A 21,409-nucleotide genomic window follows, 5' to 3' on the forward strand; every position below is an offset into this window, starting at 1 on the left:
CTTTAAATTTATTGGGGTGACATTGGTTAATAAAATTATATAGTTTTCAAGTGTATAATTCTAGGATACATTATCTGTGTATGCATTGTGTCCCCACCACTCAAAAATCAAATTTTCTTCCATCACCATATATTTGACCCCCTTAACCCTTTATGACCACTTGCCCTCTTCCCTCTGGTAATCACCATACTGTTATCTGTGACTATGAGTTTTTGTGTAGTGGTTAGCATAGCTGCCTTCCTTGCCTTTTTTTTTTTTTTTTTAAAAAACAAATAAAAAAGAGGAATACTTTAAAAACACAGAAGTTATCAAGGCTCCCAGTTTTGGAGCTCCTGGTTGGTAAGAGAGTTGTTGGAAGATATTAGCTCACCTGGAGGTTGGGGGTCTGTTTCCCATAACTTTTGATTCTGTTATGTGAGGTAGACAGTTCTAGGATCCAGCAACACCAAGTGTTCCCACTACCTGAACCCACAGGCACGAGTTGATGCATGTTTCAACCTAAGCTTCCATCAGCATATTTTCAAGACCAAGAGTACCAGGGTTTTTGAAATAATTACAGGTTGATGCCAGTCACCAAGATTTGTGGGTCAATATTATTTCTATAAGTAGTGGCCTAAAATAAACAAAAATACTCAGAAACAGCTTTCCTCTTCCCTTTTTTCTTCTTCTCCATCTCCTTTTTCTTCTTCCCAACCTCTTCCCCTCACCCCTTTTGTGAATTTAAAACATGAAAATTGGATAGACTAATTATTGTAAGTACTCCTATTATGGTTCAGTGACTATAGTAATATTAGCTTCTAAATAGAAAAAAATTCTCTTTGATGATCCTAAGATTTTTCCCAAACATGTCTTTTCCCCCAGTTTTTCTAGACCACTGATTCTCAACTGGGGACAATTTGCCCTACTTTTACCCAGTCTCAGGGACATTTGGCAAAGTCTGGGGACATTTTTGGTTGTAACATCTGGGGGAGGGATGCGACTGACATCTAGTGGATAGAGGTTGGAGATGCAGCTGATCATCCTACAAGGCACAGGACAGATCTCCACAGCAGAGAATTAATCAGGCCCAAAAAGTCAGCAGTGCTGAGGTTGAGAAGCACTGCTCTACACACATGCTACTCACTACAGAAACCATTAGCTACATGTGCCTACTAAGCAGTTGGAATGTAGCTAGGCTGAAGTGAGAAGTGCTGCGAGTGTAAAATACATACCATGTTTTGAAGATTCAGTAGAAATAAAAAGAATGAAATATTTTATTAAAGATTTTGATCTGATTACACATTGAAATGATATTTTGAATATATTAGCTTAAATAAAATTCATCGTTAAAATTATTTCCACTTATTTTTTCTTTTTAAATGTGACTACAATAAAAATTTAACTTAACATGTCATTAGTATTTCTGTTAGTACTGTTCTGGACCATTTTCCTCATTTTGATGACTTTGGAATATGAAGTAAGTTAATCTTGATTAATTAATTATTTGGGGAAATATTAAATTCTTACTTTACATCATATTTCAAAAACAAATCTCATTTTTTTAATGTTAAAAAATTAAAAATGATGCTATGAAATACTAGAATAAGATGTTCATGAATATGCATGAAAAGGATGGTCTTTTCTAAGCATAATATCAGACAGAGAAACTTTAAAGGAAAATACTGATAAATTAAAATACATATCAGCCCCAGTCACTGAGTTACCAGTCAAAGGCTCAGCACCTTGAGCCCCCTCGCTTTCTGATGCTCTGTCCCAGACACCTGCCTTCTCCCTCAGCAGCCTTCCAAAAGTGAAGGTCAGCAACTTCCACAAAGGAAAAGGAATCCTATTTTAGGATTTTATTATATTGCATTTTATTTATTTATTTATTTTCTGTTCTCAGTTTATTACATGAAGGAATTACGCTAGTCCCAGTTACAATAAAAGCAGAATCCAAATGCTTATACTTTACAAGCTGAGGTCTTAAACTTGTGACAATGGACAGAAAGGAAATTCTCCTCATTGCAAGGAAATCCTCACTTTGGCTTCAGTGAGCCAAAAGCACTTAAAACCCATGAACCTTCAGCTGGTTATCCTTAATTTTTTAATATAGGATAAGAATTCACTATCCACAACCTCCACTCTTTTACCCCTTTTCTGATGCAAGTAAGGGTAATTATCTGCTTCCTGCTGGAACTGAGGATCGATTATATCCATACTAGAGGCCCTGTGCATGGAATTTATGCACAGGTAGGGTCCCTAGGCCTGGCTGGCGATCGGGACCAATTTGTGGGGTGACTGGTGGGGTGATTAGGGGTCCCCCGCTGGCACTCACTTTGGCCAGCCTGGCACTACCTGCTTACTGACCCCACAACCTCTGCCAGTCACCTTCCTCTGCAGGAGGTGACTGGCAGGGCAATTGCTACCCAGCCCTGCCCTCCAGTCACTCTGCTGCTGCGATTGGGGAAGGCCTCCTGCTGGCACCTGCCTTGGCTGGCCTGGGGCCTGGGGGCTGGGGGCAGCTCCTGCTTTGAGCGTCTGCCCCCTGGTGGTCAGTGCACATCATACTGACTGGTCATTCTTCTGTTCAGATTTCCATATTAGGCTTTTATTATATAGGATAAGAATTCAACAGAGGAGCAGCAGGGAGACCCTTACTACTGCCCAAGGGATTTCTGCGGCTGATGATGATAAAAAGAATCTAGTGAAGGCTTTTAAGAAGAAATTTGCCTGCAATGGTGTATTTGAACATCCAGAATATATGGAGAAATAATTTAGTACAGGGTAACCACCACAAGAACAAATTCTGTTCCTCAAAGAGACTGGACTGGCTAAGGATAACCAGCTGAAGGTTCATGGGTTTTAAGAGCTTTTGGCTCACTGAAGCCAAAGTGAGGATTTCCTTGCAATGAGGAGAATTTCCTTTCTGTCCATTGTCACAAGTTTAAGACATTTGGATTCTGCTTTTAACTTGGACTAGCGTAATTCCTTCATGTAATAAACTGAGAACAGAAAATAAATAAATAAATAAATAAATAAATAAATAAATAAATAAATAATAAAATACATATCATAGAACATTCAGCAGTTAGAGGCTTTGTACCTTCAAAGTGTTATCCCGAGGGCATTTTTTTTTTTTTTTTTTTTTTTTTTAGTCAACCTGTTTGTGTTAAGTCCTAAGGTGTCGTAGGATATTCAGTCTATCTGTGACCCCAAGGAACTACAGAATTCTTCTGTTCCATCCACTTCCTGAATCTGCAGACCACGGATCTCACAAATCATGTGTATGGACCTCCCACCTCTGGTAGGTGTGTGTGTCTGTCTGTGTGTCTGTGTGTGTGGAGTGGGACACTCCAATCCTGAACTGGGTCTCAAGAGACCACTTACCAGAACTGATTCTCTGGTTCCAGAAATATGTGGAAGCAGAACAGGTCCCAGTGCCTATTTCTCATGTGCTGCAGTCAGTGTTTTGTGATTTATGAATTTAGAGATTGGTCTAAAGGCAGCCTTTATTTCACTTTAAAACCTACATCCATCAAGCTAGAATTAGAGCATCAGAGAAATCATCTGGTTTATGTGAGGTTATATGGCTTTCTTTGGGGGGATTCTAACACAATAGAGATTATTTCATTTTTCACGGGATGTGGAATGTTTTATTCCACAAATGGTGCACTTTTTTAAAAATTACAATTTCTATCATATTTGAAGTGCTATAGGCTAACTTCTTGAGTCATCCAACACGTTTTTACTCAGCATCTATTATATGCCAGACACTCTTTGAGGCTATGAAAAGGATAGCTTATGTGTTAGTAGAGGCAACAGGAAATAAGCAACATGTACCTAAATATCATTTCAGAACTGATAAGAAAAATAAAGCATATTGAGGTCAAGAGTAATAGGGAGAACTACTATTTTTATATATGGTAATTAGGCAAAAACGCTGGTGAGGTAACTTCATTTAAAAAGAACTATTCACATATATATCTAATATTAATTAATTTTTACTATTAAATTTTAGTGACTTTTTCCAGTACATCATGGTATTGTTTTATTTTTTGTTTCTTTGCCTGATTTAATATAGCAGTCCTATTATGAAAGTATTTTTTTATTTCTGCTTTTCCAACAAACCATATTGCAATGATTTTCTAAGTTTCAAATCCTTTGAACTATCCTTTTAAATGGTTGTATCGTTATTTATTTTTTTTTTTAGCTATTTCCATATTGCTGGATACTTACATTATTTTTAATTTCTTGCTATTATAAATGACAGTAGCACGAACTTTGTACTTTTTAAAGAAACATTTTTAAATGTTTTAAGTATTGTAACTGAAAATGTGAGTTCGGCTGGCCACAATGAGAGCCAACCTCATAAGACAGGTGCTGGTACACAAAATGGTGGACTCCCGTCTCAAAGGCCATTTCCCCTTCCTGCTCAAGGCTGCTACAGGGATAGGGAGGGGAGAGGTTTATTTTTCCTATCCAATCATCTTTCTAGCTTTTGGTGGGCTGCAGCCCTGTCCATTCATCTTTCTAGCTTTTGATTTGCTGAGTGTAAGAACCCGCCCCCTGCACCATCTTGCCCAGTTGAGGAGGCTTCCGAGGATCTCTGCGGGTCTACAGCAGCTTAGGGGGCCTTGTCCAATCATCTTTCTGGTTTTTGATTTGCTGAGTGTAAGAACCCGCCCCCTGCACCATCTTGCCCAGTTGAGGAGGCTTCCGAGGACCTCTGTGGGTCTACACCTCAAAGGGGGGCTGCTAGGGCCCTGTCCAATCACCCTTCTAGCTTTTGATGCGCTGGGCAGAAGAACTGCCCCTGTGCCATCTTGGTCAGTTGAGGAGACTCCCAAGGCTCCCTACCAGTCTACAGCAGGGGGTGGGAGCGGTGTGCGTGTGGGAGGGCAGAATGGGGGAGGGGGGCTTCTGGGTCCTGTCCAGTCACCTTTCTAGCTTTTGGCGGGATGAGTCTCTGTCCAATCAGTTTTGCGGGGGCGTGCTGGATGTAAGAACCACCCCCAGCCATCTTGGTCAGTTGAGGAGACTCCCAGAGGCTCCTTGCGGGTCCAGGGTGGGTCCTGTCCAATCATCTTTCTAGCTCTTGGCGGTCCAGGGTCCTGTCCAATCATCTTTCTAGCTCTTGGCGGTCCAGGGTCCTGTCCAATCATCTTTCTAGCTCTTGGAGGTCCAGCGCCCTGTCCAATCATCTTCTAACTTTTGGTGTACTGGGTGTAAGGACCACCCCCTGCCCCATAGGGGAGTCTCCCTATTGTTCTGGAGCGGCGGAGTGGGAGGCTGCAGGAGCCCCGCCAGGGAGCCTGAAGTTGCTGATTATCTCGGCCCATCTCCCAGCGCTGGACACGGTGCCCACAGGACGCCTCTGGAGCAGAGTCCTTTGCACAGCCCACACGCGGACGAAGCGGCCAGGTAGGTCTGCGCCCTGACGGCTGCCCAAGGCAATACTATTTCTTAGAAAGTATTTAAAGTGGTATTTACTGATTAAGAAGATTATTTTTTTTAAAAAAAAGCGTTTAAAAAGCATTTTATATATACACAAAATGAGTCATTTTAAGGGAAAATGTGTGTTTTTTTTTTCCTGTTTCCTTTCCCTTTATTAATTAATTTTTAAATTTCTTTATTACGGTGTTACATATGTATCCTTATTTCCCCATTACCCCCCTTATCCCCACCCCCACTCATACACTCACCCCCTGTTGTCTGTGTCCGTTGGTTAGGCTTATATGCATGCATGCAAGTCCTTTGGTTGATCTCTCCCCCATCCCCCTCCTCCCCTGCTTTCCCTCTGAGGTTTGACAGTCTGATCCATGTTTCTCTGTCTCTGGATCTGTTTTTGTTCATTTGGGGGGCGTGCTGGATGTAAGAACCGACCCCAGCGCCATCTTGGTCAGTTGAGGAGACTCCCCGATGCTCCTTGCCGGTCTAGGGTGGGTCCTGTCCAATTACCTTTCTAGCTCTTGGCGGTCCAGGGCCCTGTCCAGTCATCTTTTAACTTTTGGAGCACTGGGTGTAAAAACCACCCCCTGCGACATCTTAGGGGAGTCTCTCTATTGTTCTAGAGCTGCAGAGTGGGAGGCTGCAGGACCCCCGCCAGGGAGCCTGAAGTTGCTGCTGTCCTCGGCCCATCATGAGATCATGTGATATTTCTCTTTCTCTGACTGGCTTACTTCACTTAGCATAATGCTCTCTAGTTCCATCCATGCTGTTGCAAATGGTAAGGATTCCTTCTTTTTTACAGCAGCGTAGTATTCCATTGTGTAGATGTACCATAGTTTTCTAATCCACCCATCTGTTGATGGGCACTTAGGCTGTTTCCAAATCTTAGCTATGGTGAATGGTGCTGCTATGAAGAAAGGGTTTATATATCCTTTCTGATTGGTGTTTCTAGTTTCTTTGGATATATTCCTAGAAGTAGGATTATGGGGTCAAATGGGAGTTCCATTTTCAGTTTTTTGAGGAAACTCCATACTGTTCTCCACAGTGGCTGCTCCAGTCTGCATTCCCACCAGCAGTGCACGAGGGTTTCTTTTTCTCCGCATCCTAGCCTGCACTTGTTGTTTGTTGATGATAGCCATTCTAACGGGTGTGAGATGGTACCTCATTGTTATTTTGATTTGCATCTCTCAGATTATTAGTGATTTTGAACATGTTTTCATATGTTTCTTTGCCTCTGTCTTCTTTTGAAAAGTACCTATGTAGGTCGGTTGCCATTTTTATTATTGGATTGTTTATCTTCCTTTTATTGAGTTGTATGAGTTCCCTTTAAATGTTCAAGATTAAACATTCATCAGTGATAACATTTGCAAATATGTTCTCCCATACAGTGGGCTTTCTTGTTGTTTTGTTTATGGTTTCTTTTGCTGTGCAAAAGCTTTTTATGTTGATGTAGTCCCATTTTTAAATTTTCTCTTTAGTTTCCATTGCCCTAGGAGCAGTATCAGTGAAGAAATTGCTTCAGCATATGTCTGATGTCGCTGCCTGTGGATTCCTCTAGTATTTTTATGGTTTCGTCTTATGTTCAAGTCCTTTATCTATTTTGAGTTTATTTTTGTGTATGGTGTAAGTTGGTGGTCTAGTTTCATTTTTTTTCATGTATCTGTCCAATTTTACCAATACCATTTATTGAACAGACTGTCTTGACTCTGTTGTATGTTCATGCCTCCTTTGTCAAATATTAATTGGCCATAGTGGTTTGGGTCGATTTCTGGGTTCTCTATACTATACCATTGATCAATATGTCTGTTCTTGTGCCAGTACCAGGCTGTTTTGAGAACAGTGGCTTTGTAATACAGCTTGAAATCTGGTATTGAGATCCCACCTACTTGGTTCTTTCTCAGGATTGCTGTGGCTATTCGGGGTATTTTTTAATTACAGATAAATTTTTGGAAAATTCTTTCTAGGTCTGTGAAATACCGTTGGTATTTCAATGGGGAGTGCATTGAATCTATAGATTGCTTTGGGTAGTATGGACAGTTTAATGATGTTGATTCTACCAATCCATGAACACAGTGTGTTCTTCCATCTGTTTATGTCTTTCTCAATCTCTTTTTTCAGTGTCTTGTAGTTTTCTGTGTATAGGTCTTTTACCTCCTTAGTTAAGTTTATTCCTAGGTATCTTAATTATTTTGGTGTGATGGTAAATTGTATTGCTTTTTTAGTCTCTCTTTCTGTAAGTTCATTATTGGTATATAGAAATGCCATGGATTTCTTGGCATTAATTTTGTATCCTGTCACATTGCCAAACTCATTTTTTTGTTTTGTTTTGTTTTGCTTTCTGTGAGTTAATTATCGGTATATAAAAAAATGCCATGGATTTCTGGGTGTTAATTTTGTATCTTGCTACATTGTCAAATTTATTAAGTCTAATAATTTTTTGATGGAATCTTTAGGGTTTTCTGCATACACTATGTCATCTGTGAATAAGGACAGTTTTACTCTTTTCCAATTTGGATGCCTTTTATTTCTTCTTCTGGTTTGATCACAATGGCTAGTACTTCCAGTACTATGTTGAACAATTAATTATTTTAATCTTTATTGTTGAAAATATTACATAGGTCCTCCCCCCCCATTATCTCTTCCAGCTCACTCCCATTTCCCCTCCCCCAGGACTTCACTACCCCATTGTCTGTGTCTATGGGTTATGCATACATTGTATGCATACAAGTTCATTGGTTGATCTCTTTCCACCTCCCCTCCCCTGCCTTCTAAGTGAAATAAGCCAGTCAGAGAAAGGCAACTATTATATGATCTCACTCATATGTGGAATCTAATGCAGTGTTTTTCAACCTTTTTTGGGCAAAGGCACACTTGTTTCATGAAAAAAATCACGAGGCACACCACTATTAGAAAATGTTAAAAAATTTAACTCTGTGCCTACATTGACTATATATAAAGTAATTCTCTTGAATAGGAATCAAATAAACACAAAGAAAGTATTTTATAATTACTTTATTATGAAATATTAAGTAAACAAAATAGTGAAAAATTATAAAATTCTTGTCTTGTCTGCACCTACGGCACACCAGGCAACATCTTGCGGCACACTAGTGTGCCGCGGAACAGCGGTTGAAAAACGCTGATCTAATGAACCAAATAAACTGATGAAAAAAATAGACTTCAGAGACATAGAAGCATGAACAGACTGTTGAACCTCAGAGGGAAGGGAAAATGTTTTAATTATCAAATACCCAATATTACCTATTCATATACCATGTATCTCTGTAGCATCTAACCATTCATTATTTATTTGACTATATCCATCAACTTCTGTGACCCATTATTTAAAATAATATGTTTGCCTATGTCACTTGAAGATTTAAGCTTCAATTCTTTTAAAATCCTTTAAGTTACTTATAAGGTCAGGCATGTCATTCAACATCTATATGTTTTGTTGTTGTTCATTTTATTAAGGAACTGTTTTTCCCAAAGTGATTCTTCTTCATGATATTTCTAATATTGCCACGTCAAATCAACCTGAGGTTTACAGATGATTCATTTTTCAGTAACAGTACTCATTGCAAGAAGATTTTATGCACTTAACACAAAGAGAACAGCTGATGTTTCAGAGACATTGCCTGAAGCTGTCATGGTGAGGGATGAAACTTGTCTAGTCACAGCTTGTCAGGGGAGGGTGTTCTCTGCACTGGAGTACCTTATGCTTTCTCCCATCACAAATCATTGCCAGGGGCTGCTCCTGCGGGGTCATTTGCATACAGAATATATCATCTCCTGCGGGGTCATTTGCATACAGAATATATCATCTCCTAATATTTAGCAGAATATTAGGATGAATACATGGCCACACTCAGAATAGCAACTTTGCATAGGGGTGCATATTTCTCCATTTGTGTCATGCTCCCACATGGCTCCACACTAAACACTTTAATGTGCATCTCCCAAGACCACAAAGACTCTTCTACATAACTTGGTGCAGTGACCACATGCAGGAAATTTGACATTGATGTACTATGATTATCTGTTTACGTCCATTTTAAGTTTCCATGATTCTGGCACTGATGTCTTTTATACCTTGTCCCCTATTCCCCCAAATCAGGATCCAGTAAAAGCTTATGCATTACATTTAGTTATTAAGTTTCTTTATTCTCATTTCATATAGAAAGCCTCCCCGCTTTGGTCCTTCACATCATTGACATTTTTGAAGAGTCCAGCTCCATTGTTATGTAGACTCTCTCTCAATTTTTATTTGCCTGTTTCCTCAAAAACACTTCATCATGACAGATTTTTAAAAACACATTCTTGTTCGAGTCTTATTGTACAACTATTCAATACATGAGCTTCTATTGTAATGGTTTTCTAATTTCCAACTAAAAGAACTGTTGTTAAATGGTTAAAAAAAATTAGTTCCAATCCTCCAATATTCACAAGTGTTGATCAATATTATAAATATAACTAGAGGCCCAGTGTATGAAATTCGTGCACTCCAGAAGGGGGCTCCCTCAGGTCGGCCTGTGCTGTCTCACAGTCCGGGAGCTCAAGGGGGATGTCTGACTGCTAAGAGCGGGCCTAAGCTGGCAGTCGGACATCCTTAGTGCTGCTGAAGAGGTGAGAGAGGCTCCCACCACTGCTGCTGCACTCACCAGCCATGAGCCCAGCTTCTGGCTGAGCAGCGCTTCCCCTATGGGAGTGCACTGACCACAGGGGGCATTTCCTGTATTGAATGTCTGCTCTCTGGTGGTCAGTGTGCATCATAGCAACTGGTCATTCCACCATTGGGCTGAAACTGGCTCTCGGACATCCCCCAAGGGGTCCCAGATTGTGAGAGGGTGCAGGCCAGGCCAAAGGACCCCACCAGTACATGATCAGGGACAGGGAGGGATACAGGAGGTTGCCCAGCCAGGGAGAAACCATGGGAGGGACCCAGGGCATGTCCAGCCTGTCTAGCTCAGTCCTGATCGGCCGGACCCCAGCAGCAAGCTAACCTACTGGTCAGAGCGTCCACCCCCTTGTGGTCAGTGCATGTCATAGTGATCGGTTGAGAGGCTTTAGCATATCATTAGCATATTATTCTTTGATTGGTTAAATGGCCAACTGGACAACCAGACACTTCGCATATTAGGCTTTTATTATATAGGACTAGAGGCCCAGTGCACAAAATTTGTGCATGGCATGTGTGTGTGTGTGCGCGCGCGTGTGTGTGTGTGTGTGTGTGTCCCTTAGCCCAGCCTGCACCCTCTCCAATCTGGGACCCCTTGAGGAATGTCTGACTACCTAAACGGGCAGTTGGACATCCCCCTCACAATCCAGGACTGCTCGCCTGCCTGCTTGCCTGTCTGATTGCCCCTAACTGCTTCTGCCTGCCAGCCTGATCACCCCCTAACCACTCCCCTGCTAGCCTGATCGACACCTAACTGCTCCCCTGCCAGTCCGATTGTTCCTAACCACCCTCCTCTGCCAGCCTGGTCACCCCTAACTGTCCTCCCCTCCTGGCATGGTAACCTCTAACTGCCCTACCTTGCCAGGCTGGTTGCCCCTAACTGCCCTCTCTTGCTGGCCTGGCCCTCCACAAATGCCCTCCCCTGCTGGCCTGATAGCCCACAACTGCCCTCCCCTGCTGGCCATCTTGTGGCAGACATCTTGTGTCCACATGGGGGCAGCCATCTTTGACCACATGGGGGCGGCCATGTTGTGTGTTGGCATGACAGTCCAATTTGCATATTACTCTTTTATTAAATAGGATAAGATTAAAAGGCGATTAATGCCCACGCAGATACTAAGGCAACCCCTGGAAATCTTTTTTTGTCATTTTGGACAATAAACTTAAATTTGAGTATGGAATAACCTTATCTTCTTGGAATTTAATTAAATAAAGAAACTGTATTATGAAGGGTTTACTCAGAAAGAAGGGTGTTGGCATCCAGCTTCTCCATTATGCCCCTTTGTCATCCAGTCTAGTTGGGAGTAAATTTCTCCTTCTTTGCCAAATGCGTTTTATTGTTCTTCAAATCTTTCCTGTTGGAGTAGTGAACCACGTATATGCTAATGGCCTTCTCAGTTAATTGTGCAAATAGAGCTGAAGGGAAATTTGGCAGTGCTGATCTCAATTTTAAGTGGACACCTTTCTTTCAAATTGAAAATTTTACTGAGATCATTGTAAATTCACATGAAGTTGTAATAAATAATATGACGAGATCTCCTGTGGCTTTGCCCAGTTTTACTTTTGCAAAACTGCAGTATAATATTGAAACTGGACACAATAGGTCTGAGGTCACCTGCTACCTACTTGAGCCAAATTAAGCAGAGACAAGGTTGAATCATATATGAGTGTTTATTCCAATAATGCAGGCTGTATGGGAGAGCAGTTGGTCACCCTGGAAATTCTGCTCTGACCCCTCTTGCTGGTTGGTTGATTATGTACACACGAGGGAGAAGATAGCTACGTGGAGCTGTGAGCTGCAAGTGTCACGTGGAAAGGGGAGGGGAGGGTCTGCTGTCCGGCCTGCAGGAGCTCAAAGTCCGATAACAAGATGGCTAATCTTGTGTGAAGTTACAAACAGTTCAGCTATTTCCTGGGACCAGAGAATGGTCAGCCTTCCTGAGAAAACTCCCAGAGGGGGTCAGGGTCCGGGCACAGCAACCAATCAGAGCTGTCCTGACCTTGGTCTGTTCTCAAAATGTATTTCTTTTCTGAATCATGGACCCATCGAGGCATCTTATCTTTTTACAGCCTTGTTTTATCCTCTGGCTTCCTAGGGCCTGTAAGAAAACTTCTCATCTATAGCTACCCTGTTTCCCTGAAAATAAGACAGTGTCTTATATTAATTTTTTTTCTCCCAAAGTTGCGCTAGGTCTTATTTTCAGGGGATGTCTTATCTTTCCATGCGCTAGGTCTTATTTTCGGGGAAACACGGTAGTAAGGTGAATGATTATTAGCCATCTGTGGCTCTATTCTTGCCCTTCCCCACTATCAATATCACAACCAGGAAATGATCATGAACACAATCAACTAATCTCATTCAGAATTCTTCATTTTGATTTGTACTCTTGTGTGTGTCTTTAGTTCTAGAGAAATTATCATGTGTATGAACACACCTTTGACTCAGTATTTCCACTCTTAGGAATCTCTCCTCCAGAAATATTTGCATGTGTGCACAAAGCTGTATGTAAGGAAACAGGGACTCAGGATTTTTTTAAAATCAAAAATGAAATGGTAACATTCTGCCTCCATCTTAGGGAAATGATAAAATATTTTGGAACAATATGGGATACTTCCCATGATGACTGAAAACAGGGACACAGTTCTATATGATGAAATGTAAAGAGCTCCAAGACAAAGTGTAAAAAAATAGAACTATATGATAATATAATTACAATTATGTGAAAATAGTAAGGGGATAAATATGTATGTGTACAAGGAAATGTATTATGAAATATGAATGACTCTCCTCAAACTGCTAACAATGGCCACCGTGTTTTTCAACTGAGGATCCATAAGTCTGAAACAGTGATGCTACTTTGCAACCATTTCACAGCCAGACTCTGCTTGAGACTCACTCAGTCTTCCCTGATGGGGAAGCAAAACTCCCTCCTGGGCTCCAACCAGTTTGGCTCAGTGGATAGAGCGTTGGCCTGCGAACTGAAAGGTCCCAGGTTCGATTCCGGTCAGGGGCATGTACCTTGGTTGCGGGCACATCCCCAGTAGGCGGTGTGCAAGAGGCAGCTGATCGATGTTTCTCTCTCATCGATGTTTCTAACTATCCCTCTCCCATCCTCTCTGTAAAAAATCAATAAAATATATATTTTTAAAAACTCCCTCCTGGTAGAGGAGTAGCTGGAGTCTAGGGATGCCCATCAGCTGGAACCAGCACCCAGAGGTGCGGGGAAGCAGGACATATCTGCAAAGACACATGTGCAAAAAGCAAGTATTTTGTAAAGGCAACACACAAACTAAAACTGTATAATTAACAGTAAAATAGCAGGCTTCTTTCATGCCCCCGTGCTGGCCAGCAATCTATTTTCCAATAGTAACCATTAATTATTTACTGAGAAGTTAATGTATAATGCGTGGAGGAAGGGTCATACATGGCTTTTCATGAAATCCTTGCAGTTGGAAGGAAGAAAATAAAAGTTGTTTCTAAGCTTGCATGTTTGTAACATATAGACACATTTTCCCATACGAAACTCCCAGAAAAATTGAAACCACATGTGCAGATGGCCAGGCCGTCCTGGGCATGCTGCTGTGCAAGCAGCTCAGCAGGGATGCAGCAACACCAGCTCTGTCTGCTCCTGGGTTCTGGGACTTGTCTCAACAGGAAGCCCCCAAATAACGAACTGATCCCAGCAGGGGAATGAGGCTGCAGCCAGGAACAAGGCTTCCTTCACCCCCACCCTGTTCCTTCGCTCTCCAAAAGTTACAAAGTGTGAGTTTCCTTCCTGATAACCCCAAGCCTTCCTCACTGATTGGTCTCGGTTTTAGAAAGGACGTGACATCAGCGGCTTTATAGACTTGGGGCTAGGGGGCTGTGTCGTGGATTTTAGCCAGCCTCCAGCCAGCTAGGTGGTGCGTGTATCTGAGTGTGTGTGTGTGTGTGTGTGTGTGTGTGTGTGTGTGTGTGTGTGTGTGTGAGAGAGAGAGAGAGAGAGAGAGAGAGAGAGAGAGAGAGAGAGAGAGAGAGAGAGAGAACCACCACAGGTAGCACTCAGATTACTGTGCCTGTTCTCTTCTCTGTTGCAGACGGCTGTTCTACTGTCTGACCAGGACGGTGCAGTGTAGCCACACACAGCGCTGGAATTTCCCAGGAGCGGGGACAGCCTGGAGTTTGGACTTTTCCTGACCAACTGAAGAGGGACAGGGAGCTTGACTGACCCACGAGAGCACCATGGATCGCGAACCACCAAGCAGAACTGGCAGCAAGCCCTCGGGTGTAGGAGTCTTTCCTGCCACCACCAGGTTTCTCTCAAATCCACTGATGGGAGGTGAGTTTAGGGGTTGTGGGATCAGCGTGCTGGGGAGGTTGGTTAGTGGAGAGGGAGAGAAGAGGACTGGGCAATTTTAGTGGCTCATTGGGAGATATGTCCCTGGGGCAGTTTGCCAGGCAGATGCACACAGCTTGCTGGTATATATTCTTTACATGGTTATTCCAAAATGTGTCCACCACTGTCTGCAGAGTCCTGTAGACCATAGAGAGCTGTCAGTGTTTATTTTCTGATAAAAACTTTAACTCCGAAGGTCAAATATATCACATTACACTGGAGGTTTAAAAGTTACTTATAAATAGAAACATTTTTTTTTTTACTGCCAAAACATTTATTAAGATATTTTTGGTATTTGGAATTGAGGTGGGGCTGGGTTAATAAAGGATGTTCAAACATTGAGCACTGAAGTGATTGATTCGCTTTAAAAGGAACCTTGCCCAGATGGTGTGGCTCAGTGGTTGAGTGTCGACTGATGAGCCAGGAGGTCATGGTTCAATTCTGGTCAGGGCACATTCCCAGGTTGTGGGTTCAATCCCCAGTGGGGGGTGTGCAGGAGGCAGCCGATCAATAATTCTCTCTCATCATTGATGTTTCTATCTCTCCCTCTCCCTTCCTGGCTGAAATTAATAAAAATATATATTAAAAATAAGAGGAACCTTATTTTTTAAAACGTTGGAGACAAATCTTACAGGAATGATTATCACCTGTTAGGTGATACCTTGCTAAAGTACAGAGTCTACACGTCCAGGAAAGAGTCATTTCCTGGGAGAATTCAGCTGGTTCCTGCTAACTGATAGTATTCTGAAAAAACGGTGTAGGGATTTGAGAAAAGATGATTATATCCAGCATCCTGATAGACTGCGCATAACACTTGCGATCAATAAGCAGGGACCTGCGGTCAAGTAAGACTTATTAATTTCCTACTATATAAGTGCTGAAAGGGGGGAAAACCGGAGGAATAAGACCCAAAATGCTTTTCCTCTGAATTAATTGAACAGATAAGACTACTCCTTCATTCATTCATTTATCCCATTTTGCTTGTCAAATGAGCAGAACACTGAACAGTGAGTGGGATTTGGGTCTGCAGAGGCAGAGCTGGATTAATCAGATGGGCTGAGCGTAAACTTGGAGCAGTAGAAAGCAGAGTGGTACTGAAAATCACTTTTTAAAATGAAGTTGATAAATATATTTGTGAAATAGTAAACCAATCAATATGGGAGAGAACCAGTTATTTAGTGGTTGACTTCCACAGGATTATTTTACAGCTAAGTATTATGTTTATTTTCATATGAGAGAGGTGCCAACCACTTTTCCCTCTTGAGGGTTTCTAAAGATCTCAGTCCAAACCCTGGTTGGGGCCGGATGAGTGGGTTGGGGTGGACAGGTGTAAATATACTCCAAAATATAGTACTTAAAAAGTGAGCACAGCCCTAACCGGTTTGGCTCAGTGGATAGAGCATCAGCCCGTGAACTTAAGGGTCCCAGGTTCAGTTCTGGCAAGGGCATGTACCTTGGTTGTGGGCTCCATCCCCAGTAGAGGGCGTATAGGAGGCAGCAGATAGATGATTCTCCCTCATCATTAATGTATCTCTCTTTCTCTCTGTAAAAAGCAATAAAAATATTGAAAGTGAACACACTGTCACAACCAGAATGCAGAGTTTCTTAGAAAGTCTAGTGAGAACAAGTTTGGAGAGATGAAGCCTGACAATGAAACTTCAAAAGGTAGATGACAGAGTTAGCTTATGAGGCAGAGAATTGGGAGCCATAGGTGATTCTGGAGCAGGGATCCAGCAATAATGAAGACTGGACTAAATGAAACTTGGTCGTCACAATCAGGATGGATTGTGGTGGGATCACAGGAAATTCCTGCGCTAACCCACAGGTTCTCAAACTCTCCTGTGCACCAGCACCCCCTGGAGGGCGTGATAAGATGCAGAGGCTGAGCCCTATCCCAGGGCATCTTAGCAGTGGTAGGTCTGGGCTAAGACTGCGAATCTGCATTTATAAAAGGTGATGCTGATCGTGCTATTTGGGGACTACGCCTTGAGAACCATTGCACTTATCCAGGCATGAACCTCACATTTGATCAAACTTAGAAATGACAGAGAAAGGGAAAATGGGAGTGATCATTTGAAAAGAAACATAAATCAGACTCTTAGGGCCAAGGGAGAGAAAGCAGCCCAGATTGTAATGTTTTCAAGCCTAGTTTAATGTCAGATAAGAGGGCTAGACAAAAGAGAAGTTGGGAGGGGGAGCTGCTTGGTAGCAGAGTGAGGAAGGGAGATTAAGGAGTTCTATTTTGAACATAAAAATTCCGTTGGCCAATGCACAGCCTGATGGTGTGGGACTGAGGCTGGGGAATGACTGCAAGGCAGGCTCTGCATCAGATAGGGTAGGAATGACCCTACCCAATTCCGTTCCAAAGACTGAAGGCAAATGCTCCACTCTTTCGGAGTATCTCTTTGTGTCCTCTTGACCTTGCAAAACATTTCTTAGGATAGATACATTTATGCTTCTGTTGGCGTTCACTGGGGTCTCAGAGCTTCGTTAAAAACTCTTTCTAGAATGTACCAATTAGTGCCTTTTAAATCTCTTTTGAAATAACGGAAATTTAAGAAATAATTACAGAGATTACAATAAAAATGAAGTGGCAGCCTTTCTAATGTGCTGCAGGGTTTGATGGAGACTCAATTGAAAAGAAAGGTAAGTTTAATGGCACTAATTGGAGGACTTACGGAGTTTTTTTGTTAGGGCAGCTTCCTGCCCCATTTTGGATCTATGGTATTGCCATCGACCTCATTTAAAATCTATATTTTGGCGGTAAAACCAATAGACCCTGGCTGAACAAACACTGGGGAAGAATCTTTAACATATTTGTACATCAAGGGCTTGGATAATGTGTTCTACACTGATAATGGCTCTTGAGTTTCAAAGAGTTTGGGGTCAGGGGAAAGGGGATTGAGACCTTGAATCTCTATTTCTTCCATAGTCTCCTGTGAGCATTGCCCGTGCTCTGGTAGGAAAATGTCCCCTTTCCCATTGATTTTGCTTTTTCTAGTTATCAGCAGGAAGGCAGGCAAGGAAGCTTCTGGGTTTAATTTACGAGTTGCCTGCTTGGGTGTGGGCTCTAGAAAACCCTGGAGAAAAATCTCTCAGATATCTCTTCAGTGGTTTTCAAGAACTAAAGTGTGTGTGGACTAACCCGTGTTGCAAATTATACCATTTGCTAAACTGTATACATATACTTGTACTGGTACATGTGTATATATACATAAAAATGTACATATATAAATATAAACACACACATTATGTATGTATTATATAATGTGTATGTATTATATAATACATACATAATGCATGCTCTCAATGCTAGAAAAAATACCAACCTTTCATTGTCACAATTTTTAATTTTTATGTAATCATTCAGTTGTTCAGAGACCGATAAAGCTAAAGTCCTTGTATAAATTTGAGATGAATTTTGGCTTTACAAGGACCCACGTTTTTCTTTAGGCAGGAGTATAGCACACTGTGATAGCCTTACTAACCTCTAGGTGGAAATGACTAATTTAGAAAGAGAAGTCTCATACAGTGCTGATAGAATATAATGTGGTACAGCTGCAGTTCCATCAAGGGCTCAACATTGTATTACTATATTATACAGGCAGTTCTACTCCTAGGTGTATGTATACCCAAGAGAACTGAAAGCACATCCACTCAAACATTTGTAAATGAATGTTCATAGCAGAATTATTCATAATAGCTCAGAAGTGGAAGTAACATAAATATCCACCAACTAATAAATTAATAAACAAAATGTGGTTTATCTAGATAATGGATATTACTTGGCCATAAAAAGAGATGAAGTACTGATACATACTACAATGTGGATGAACCTTGAAACATTATGCTCAGTGAAGAAGCCAGTTACATAAGGCCACATATTATCTATACTAATAAAAGGGTAATATGCTAATTAGACTAGACATCTTCCAGATGTCCTTCCGGACAAAGACACAGTGGTGGGTCCAAGGCAGAGGTAGTTAGGGGTGATCAGGCCAGCAGGGGAGAGCAGTTAGGGATCAATAAGGCCAGCAGGCAGAGGTGGTTAGGGGGGATCAAGCAGGCAGGCAGGTGAGCGGTTAGCAGCCAGCAGTACCAAATTGCGAGAGGGATGTCTGACTCCTGGTTTAAACCAAAACCAGCAGTCAAACATTCCCTGAGGGGTCCTGGATTGGAGAAGGTGCAGGCCGGACTAAGGGAACCCCCCCTGTCCCTGATGTGTGAACTTCATGCACCAGGCCTCTAGTATGATTATGTTTATATGAAATGCCTAGAATTGGCAAATCCATAGAGACAGTAAAGAGACCAATGTTTTCCAGGGGTTGGTGAATTAGAAATGGGGAGTGACTGCTAATGGGCAAGGGGTTTCTTTTGGGGAAGATAAAATGGTCCTGAAGTTGACTGTGGAGATGGTTGCACTACTCTGAATGCACGAGAAACCATTGAATTATAGATTTAAATGAGTGAATTGTATAGTGTGTGAATTAGAAGTCAATAAAACTGTTAGAGAGATATTGTCAACCTCTACCACATGTATCAGGACAATACCCGGTGCCTCTCAAAGACACATATGTCCATGCTCTGTTAATGCTACATTCTAAAGTGGGGGTACAAGACCTAAGGTAGCTTTTTCTTTTCCTCTTCAAGAAGTACATAATTCTTAATTTACACTAAATATAAGGAGTAATGGTTCCATGATGAATGAATAGAAAGTAAAGCCCATTTTTGTCTACACTTGATAATGTAATTGCATCATTTTAATGAAATTAAACAGATTTACCATGTAGGACCCAAATTACCTGTCTGGACTGTTTAGTCTGTCACCTCTAATTATCTGAGGTTGCCTTAAGAAAGGTTGAGAAGTGTGGCAGCTAAGCACCGTGAAGGAAAAACAGATTACTCATCACACACGGTGATCTATTAGGGTCCATTTGCAAATCTGTTTACAACTGATTTTCCAAACCTTTTGAAATGTTTGGCTCTTCTCACATGATTTGCTGTGAATGGTATTTTGCATTAGCACCAACAGGGCAGAATTAGTTATCCTTTAATTCTAATTGAGAGAAATGTTTCTGTTTCTACAGTGTAGATTGTAGGCTCTCAGTGCTAGAGGCAGCAATATTTTTTTTTCTGAGAGAAGTAGGAACCTCAGAGAAGGCTTTGAGGATCCCGGGTTTCTACTGAGCCTAAGGTTTTTGAGGTAGGAAAAGCCACTTCTCTTAAGGTGCCTCCTGCACATCCGAGAGCTCAGAGGAAAGCATTGGATGGGCAGTGTGTAGGTTGACTCATTCAGCTTTCCCTCGCCTATTACATGCTTCATGAGTCCATCTGGGAAGATGGTAATTTATTCACTGGGACAGATTTTCCGGGACATTGCTAGCTCCATGGAGCAGGCAGACCTCAGCCAATACATGTCAAGTACAAAGCATTCTTCCCTCCTCCTTTATGGCCTTTCAACTTGCAAGGCATCAGTAACTACCCTGGTTCTCCAGGTCTTCTCAGCTTTTAGGAAACAGCAGTCCCTCTACTATATGTGACTGGCCTTGTCTGCGTGCAGTAGTGGGCAGAGCTGGAACTGAAGTGGGCAGGGCCGGAGCTAAAGCAAGCTCAGAAGAGCTTTTTCAACCTTCTGACTTCCTGCATTTGTTCTGGAAACCAGTCGCAGTTTAAGACAAGAAAAATTCAGGTCTATGCCTCATTCAGATTACATCCACACTCAGTCAGAAAGAGGAAAGCATTTAGTGTGTGGGGATAGGGTTTACAGGCTTCCTTCCTAAGAATGTGGGTTCCTTCCAAATGGTTGTGGAACAGATGTGCTATTTTAAATAGCAGTGGCTGTGGGTGTAACCAAGACTCTGTTTAGTGTGAGGGCATGATAGTAATTGTATCTAATAGGTACTGAGCCATGGCTAAGTGTATTGCTGTTCACACTTTACAGAGAAGGAAACTGAAGCTTAGAGCCTGTTCAGGGACCCACAACTCAGAAGAAACCAAGTGGGTCTTGATTCAGAGCTTTCTCTTAACCACATTAGCACACTGCCTGTGGGAGTAAATAACATCCCTGTTACAAGTCAGACTGAGCTCTGATTTGCACTTGATACTGGGACAGGAGGTATAGATTTAGATTTAGATTTGATTCCATACCTAATGGTGTATGTAATTACCTGATTAATACTATTAGTATATGGCACTGTTTGCTGAGATGCCAAAGTTTGTATTTCACGTAGGAAACTAGTCTGACAACTGCAGCTGAACACATTAATGCTGGTGATTAGTGAAGCTCTAACTTAACTAAATGGACCATTTGAAATCAGTGTGTAAATGGAAGTACAGTAATCCATCTGCCATCCCAGTCTACCTCTCTTGTCCTTAGTCTGGACACCGGATGTAGTTCTTTAGCCACATAGATATTTCTAATAAACTGTGTACAAAAACCATCAATAAAGGGGAGAAATGCTGAAGTCCTGATAGGGCTTTTGGTTGAATGACTCCAACCAATAATGCCCATTAGGCTCTTATTTGATGGACAAGGATGAGCGTCTGGTCTAAAGTACATAAGCTGGATGTAACCTGTTCCTCCCTTTCCATACAGGGGCTGAGTCTGATTGGTCTCCAGTGCATGAAGCTGCAGTCAATGGGCGTCTGCTCACTTTGAGGAATCTCATTGGCCAGGTAGGTAGCGTTTTGAGAAAAAAAAAAAAAAGATAAACATTAAGCACATCCTATTGCTCACCACACTGAGAAAAAAAAATCGTAGTCTGATATCCTATCTAATGAAGAGGGAATATGCTGATTGACACTCACACCTTTGCAAAGATGGTGGCACCCGCAGCCAATAAGGAGGGAATATGCTAATTGACTGCCCTGCCCTCAAAGATGGCAGTGCCCACAACCAATAGGAGGGAATATGCCAATTGACTGCCAC

The 21,409-nt window shown here is 41.8% G+C and overlaps 1 protein-coding gene across 3 annotated transcripts in view; it reads left to right on the top strand.

The window, feature by feature from the left end:
* Nucleotides 1-5,326: 5,326 nt before the first annotated feature.
* The window catches only part of ASB9 (ankyrin repeat and SOCS box containing 9), a 32,124-nt gene continuing 16,041 nt past the window's right edge, over nucleotides 5,327-21,409 (top strand). Inside the window, exons 1-3 of one of the 3 annotated variants that reach the window (XM_084869908.1) lie at nucleotides 5,327-5,400; nucleotides 14,183-14,424; nucleotides 21,077-21,156. In XM_084869908.1, the coding sequence (XP_084726034.1) occupies nucleotides 14,328-14,424; nucleotides 21,077-21,156 (177 nt within the window). In that variant the 5' untranslated portion in view covers nucleotides 5,327-5,400; nucleotides 14,183-14,327. Of the gene's footprint in view, nucleotides 5,401-13,769; nucleotides 13,869-13,911; nucleotides 14,009-14,182; nucleotides 14,425-21,076; nucleotides 21,157-21,409 lie in introns of those variants that run through there. The other 2 variants (XM_084869909.1, XM_084869907.1) reach the window with 2 other exon arrangements.

The sequence above is a fragment of the Pipistrellus hanaki genome (genome assembly GCF_964339955.1).
Source record: "Pipistrellus hanaki genome assembly, chromosome: X".
NCBI lineage: Eukaryota > Metazoa > Chordata > Mammalia > Chiroptera > Vespertilionidae > Pipistrellus > Pipistrellus hanaki.